General features: G+C 42.6%; 1 protein-coding gene across 1 annotated transcript in view; it reads left to right on the forward strand.

Moving 5' to 3' along the window:
* The window catches only part of Mep1b (meprin A subunit beta), a 28034-nt gene extending 24424 nt beyond the window's left edge, over positions 1–3610 (forward strand). The window contains exons 12-14 of the mRNA XM_023713421.1: positions 229–394; positions 1186–1390; positions 3406–3610. Coding sequence (XP_023569189.1) covers positions 229–394; positions 1186–1390; positions 3406–3420 — 386 coding nt within the window. The 3' untranslated portion in view covers positions 3421–3610. The remainder of the gene's footprint in view (positions 1–228; positions 395–1185; positions 1391–3405) is intronic.
* The last annotated feature ends 2838 nt before the right edge of the window (positions 3611–6448 follow it).

Consider the following 6448-nt stretch of genomic DNA (forward strand, 5'->3'; position numbering starts at 1 on the left):
CCTGCCCATGCAGACCTACAGTTTAGTTGTAGCCCCAGCAGCATGGCCCTGACCTTCCCTTCCTATTGCTTATTTCACTGCCTGTGAATGTTGCTGGGCCAGTCATCAAAATTATCTTCATTGCTCACAAGCTTGAAAGCTGAACATCTTCTATTTTGAAACATAAAGATCCAGTGACTTTGAAAATGAAAGCTGATCGTTTTCCTGCCCCCCTCCCACCCTCTTTAGATATATCTCACCTCAATTCCTCATCACCTCAGCCAGTGCCGACCTCCACTGCCTTTGCTGCATCACCTCAGCCAGCGCCAACCTCCACTGAACTTGACCCCTGCTCAAAAATCACATGCGAAAATGACGGTGTCTGTGTCATCCAAGATAACAAACCCCAGTGCAGGTAATGGGCCATTCAGGAGGGTTCTCCCTGTCTTCTGTTAGAAACTTTGCTGTCCATGTAGGGTTCAGAGGAGGGCAACTGATCAGTTCTGCTCTTGAAGCCGCTCATAGAATATCCATTTATTTCTGTGGCTCTGGGAATTGAACACGGGGCTTTACATTGAGCTCTGTGTCCAGGCCTTCTCATTTTGAGACAGGGTCTTGTTAACTTGCCATGTTGCTCAAGCTGGATTCGAACTTGTGATTTTTGTGCCTCAGCTTCCCAGAGTGCTGGGATGACAGGCAAGCACCACTGTTCCTGGCTAGAATATTTATTTTTTTCACTCCATTTGGGACTTTGGATAGCTATTAAGGACAATGAAATTATTTATGAAAAATGAGCTCATTATATTCTAATTGCCTGAAAAATCCTTGTGAATTACATATTTTGTTAAGTCTTTATGACAGTCTCACCTTTTTAATGATGGTCCTTATTTTCTAAATGAAGATGTTGGAGTTCTGAGACGACCTTGGCCAGGGGGTACAGCTAGAAGGGAGAGAACTGAGCTTTACTATCTATGCTACCTGCCTTCCCTTCCTGGAGCTGCTGTCTTCAGGTCAGGTTACCAGTAATTCCTTTTTTCTTTTCCATTCACTCTGCCTGGCCACCTGGAGTCAAACTCCATCTCCTCCATCACGGGAGTGGGTAAGACAGTTGTGTTTCATCGGTGACCAGTTGACTGAAGGTGACTGGCAGCTTTGATTTGCAGAGCTAAAAGGGAACACATCACTGAGTTGCGCCCCTCCATGCAGGTGTCCCTCGGGGAAAGACTGGTGGTACATGGGAGAGTGGTGTGAGAAGCGAGGCTCCACGCAGGATACCGTCGTCATCGCGGTGTCTTCCACCGTGGCTGTGTTCGTCCTGATGCTGATCATCACCCTTGTCAGTGTCTACTGCGTCAGAAGGAAGTATCGCAAAGGGACAAGTTCCAAGACAGCAAATATGACTGTGGAAAATGTAAGTGGGATCTGTTATTTGGCTGTGCAAAAGCTATTGATGAAATCGTGTGCAAAAGGATTAGCACATTTACAAATACCATTTTTTTTAAAGTTTTTTTTTTTTTCCCCATGCTGAGAAAACGTAACTTCAGTGAGTTCCTGTTACCTTTCACTATGACACAATGGTCCTGAAAAGGGTCCATGGAGTCTTCCTGAGGGAGTTTGTTGCTAGAATTGTATCCAAAATTGTGTGTGGTTGTGCATGTTTTCTGTGAATGTGTGCTTTTCCTCCTGAAAAGCACAACTGATTTCGCATGCAAGTTCCTACTTTCTGCTAACCAGGAGAGCTGCTTTATAAGTGCTTCTGTTTTAAAGATGTTATGAAGTGGCTGAGCTCAGGCCTGCAGGAAGCGGGTGTGGGTGTATTTGGAGGGGGAGCTTTTCATAAAGAAACTTCCAGAGAATTCTGGCTTCCTGTGAAGTAACTCATCTCAGGTAGATTTTTCAAGTTTTGCCTCAGGAAATCTCTAAAATGGCAAGAAACTCTTGAAATTACCCTGTTCCCAGCAGGTGCAGGTCCCCAGGGCAGTGGCTTCTGAGATGGCTATCGGTACAGGGGTTTATTGGGGAGTGCTGAGCAGGAAGCCCGCAACTGCAGCCCCTGCGCTGGGGCTGTCCCCAGGGAGGGCCATGATGGGAATAGCGGTTTAAAAGCACAACAAAGTGACAGACAGCCTGCGGGGAGGGCGTGTCCTGCAGAACAGCCTTCTTTCCTGAAGGCAAGGACCTGAGCATGGTGCCATGGTGTCCTCGGGATCCCCACAATAAGAACACAGACACATCTTCCACAAGAGCACAAAGAAAATGGTATGCAATCTGACTGTGCTCAAGTGAGGTTTAAACATTCCTCCAGTTCTACTTCATGCAAATTAGAATACTGCTACTGAAACCAATGATAAAAACATATTCTATTAGAATATCTCTGAAGATAAAATACTGCCATTAGCTAAAGCAAAAACATATTTTCTTGAGAAAAAATATTATTCAAGATATACGGTCATCCTGCATTTTAAGTTTAGTGTTTTTTTTCTTTTTCTTTTTTTAAGTAGAAGCCTAGAATCAGTATAGTTTTTTGTCTTAGCAAAGTCAGTCCAAAGATGTACAGATGGTTACTGAATAGAAAGCAAATAATTTTATTCTCTTTTACTCTTGTTCTATTTCTCCAACATCAGGAAGATGTCCAAAGCTAATCATAAGGTAATAGAGCAGTTAATCCCTAACCTTTTTAGAAAAGCATTTAAAATATAGCTAGTTTTGCTTTTAAACGGCTATTTCCATCTTATTTTATGGTCAGAAGGGAACTATGATCCAGCGCAGGACCCGGTGGTCCCTCTGTTGTAGTGAAGGTGGCAGGGAGTCGGCAGAAGGGGCGGTGAGGTGGGTGGGGCAGCGGTGTCAGCCCCTGAGGAACTTGGAGAAGTCACAACTATTATAAGGATATTGACTTAATTGGTGAATGTTGGAAAGAATGAAAGAAAAATGATTAGAAACAAAGAAAGAGAAAGAAAGAGCTGAGTGTCTAGAGTGAGAAAATGATCAGGAAATGAGGGGCAAAAGAAGGCTATTGAATGGAAGCAGGCACACACACACACACACACACACACACACACACTAAATATTACAGAGAACTATTTTGTCTCTGGGTCATTTAAACATATGCCCAAGGACGAGCAATCGATGGACATTTTTCCTTAGTCTTGGCATTTCTCCAGTTGATTCGCTGGTGACAGATCTTTAGATCTGGTTTAGATCTTCCATTGGAACGACCTTCTTCCAGAGGCTACGCCCCCAGCGGTGCAGCCTGAGTGGCGCAAGCCTGAAACACCAGGGTGGCTTCCTCCAGACCATGGGGAGCCACGCCAGCAAACCACTGATAGGGACTTCATCTAAAAATGAGATTTTGCATTGTGATTCATTTAAATGACAGGTTTTAAATTTAGAAATTAAGTCATCAATTGTTCTTTCCCCTTTTAGCAACATGCTTTTTGAAGATTAACTCAACCACGTGGCCAGCAAGCGCAATGAAGAAGCATTCTTCGTCGTGCGATTTCACCTAAACTGTTTTACAGCCCCCTCGTGCTTCTGAAAACGGATCTTCTCTGTAAATAGCTGGATGTTCTGGAAATCATTATTTTGATAAAAATCAAATTGACAAAAAATCTCTCTGTCTGTCTCTCCCCACACCCCCCACCCCAGGAACCCATTCAAGCTCCTCCGGAAGTGTTGCAGGCAGCCTGAGTTAGATAGAAATATTGTAGGCAGTTAGACAGGGTCAGGCCCTCGAAGGAGATGACAGAGACCAGACACCTTACTGGGGAGATGCTTCTGGTGTGAGCCAGACCTAAAGATCAAACAAATGCTGACTTCCCTAAAGTTGGCATCCAGGATTGCTCATTAGTTGGGAAGAATCATTGACTAATGGCCACCAGATAAGGTCCCGATTTACATTCATGCCCGCTTGCTACGTGACTCGCTACCTCATTTGGTCCTAGGCCTAATCAATTTTACCTGAGCAATGGTGCTTGTAATCCCATTGGTTGACCATAGTTTTGTCCCATCCTGCATCCGCCTAAGTGAGACCCCTTTGTCTCTACCTCAGCCCCTCATGGTTTTACACTATAAAAGTTCCTGAAAGAGACAGCTTCCTGGGCAACCTGCTTGAGTCCCCCTTCTGTCCTTCTCCGACAGAAGCTTTCCTTTCCAATAAAGTTTTACCTTCAGCCTCTGTTTGTTCCTAAAATTCATCGGCTTTAGAGAACACAAACTCATCCAGGCCAGGCTGGGAATTTCATGTTCCTGTATCAGAAGTATAGCACCATCAATAAAAGGGAGAGCAACACTCAGAGACCACTCTTCCAGTTTCCGTTCCTCCCCTTTGAGGCCAAGGGCAGGGGCTTCACAGAGCTCCCCAGATGGTCCTTCAAGGAGAAGCTCCTCCATTGCCTTGCTCTCCCATCCCAAGGGAGGGAAGGGAAAGGGGACACCTGCCTTCCCCTGCCACTGGCCTCTGTCCAAATGGTTTCTCCTTTTCTCATTTACCCCTTAGGGTATGAGCACTCGATTTGCATCTGTTGACTACACTACCACATTTATTTATTTATTTACTTTTGGTACTGGGAACTGAACTCAGGACCTTGTGCTTGCCAGTCAGGTGCTTGTGCCGCTGAGCTGTCTTCCCAGCCCAACCGCACTACTATAGTCAAAACGTTCAACTTCTCAGGCAGCGGTTGTTAAAGTTGGGGTGTCAGGGGACTTTGCATTTTGAAAAATGAGCAGAGAGCCTAAAGAGATTTTGCTTATAAGCAATATTGCTTATTCATCAGTATTTACATCATTAGAAATTCAAACTAGCCATATATAAAGCTGTGTATGTTTTATCATTAAAAACAATAAGCTTGGAGCTGGGGAGATGGCTCAGTGGAATAAGCACTTCCCTGGCAAGCGCAAGGACCTGAGTTCAATCCCTGGTTCTGCCAAAAAAAAAAACAAAAACAAAACAAAACAAAAAACCAATAAGCTTATTACATGTTACCACAGACTTTCTGCTTAAAAATAACTATCTTTGCCAACTTACAGAAAATTTAATAAAAAGATGAGCAGTGATCCATTTCTGTGCACATCTCTAAAGGCTTGTTTAATAGAAGACAGCTGGGGGGCCGAGGAGATGGCTCAGTGGAATAAGTGGCAAGCGCAAGGGCCTGAGTTCAATCCCCAGTCCCGCAAAAAAAATAAAAATAAAAGTAAAATTTGTTTGGGGCAGGGGAGATAGCTCAGTAGAATAAGCACTTGCTCGGCAAGCAAAAGGGCCCGAGTTCAATCCCTGCTTCCACAAAAAAAGACAGCTGATTTATCATTCAGGGTTTTGCATCCTGTCTGGGGTGGTGTGCCACTCTGGGTGAAGGATATAAAGAAATCCAACCTAGCATGGATATGTAGTTGGGAAGGGAGGCATGCCCGAACAATCTTTCCGAGTAAATGTGGCAAGTCTTCCTAATACTGTTGCAGGTGGACAAGTGGTAATTTAAAGGTTAGTTGCAATTGCAATCTGAACTCTTACCAACAAACTTTTATATTCTGACCAGTAATTTGTACTGGTCTATTTTTGTTGTTTGTTTCTTTGTATTTGTGGCACTAAAGCTTAAATTCAGGGTCTTCACACTGAGGTATATCCCAGATAGATAGATAGATAGATAGATAGATAGATAGATAGATAGATAGATAGATATGATGTTTTTCTTTGAGACAGCATCTCACAAAGTTGCCCAAGCTGGCATGGAATTTGCTGTCCTCCTTCTTAATCCACAGTCATGTAAAAAATGTTCTATTAGGCAGATGGGGTAGCGTATCTGTAATCCCAGCACTCTAGGAAGCTGAGGCAGGAGGATCATAAGCTCCGGCTGGCTGGGGCAACTTAGTGACTTAGAGACACTGTTTCAAAGTAAAAATAGAATTATTACTGTTATCATTTAAATGTTATATTACTTTGACTGCTATTTTCAGCACATATACTTAGTTGCTTTTGGTTAACTCCGTTTTACAACTGATAGAAGGGATTACATTTTAAATGGAATATAACTCCAGTAAATATAGCAAAGTACAACTACAATGATTAGATAAATTAAATAGCGTTACATTTAGGCCATATAATCAGAAGTAAATATTTTATGTAAATGTTGAATGAGATTGAATATATACTAGTTGGCAATTGGAGTAATGCCTCCAGCACCACTGTGCATTTTCAGTCTACAGCTACAGGGGCTGTTTACACCAGGTTTAATAATCACACTGAACATTCATAAAGCATGTCGTGTATTGCATTCTACAACAAGAAGAAAAATAAAATTTGTTAATTTCAGAAGCCAAATCAAAGCTATAGACCCATTTTTTATGAAAAGCCATAAAATCCTGGGACAACCTGAAAAATGCATTTTAAAACCAATCCTCCAGCTTCTAAAAATAAAGGATGATACAAACATTAAATAAAAATAAAAATAAAAATAAATAAAAGTAGAAAGAG

This window comes from Octodon degus, unplaced genomic scaffold (genome assembly GCF_000260255.1).
Source record: "Octodon degus isolate 3935 unplaced genomic scaffold, OctDeg1.0 scaffold00003, whole genome shotgun sequence".
Taxonomy (NCBI): Eukaryota; Metazoa; Chordata; class Mammalia; order Rodentia; family Octodontidae; genus Octodon; species Octodon degus.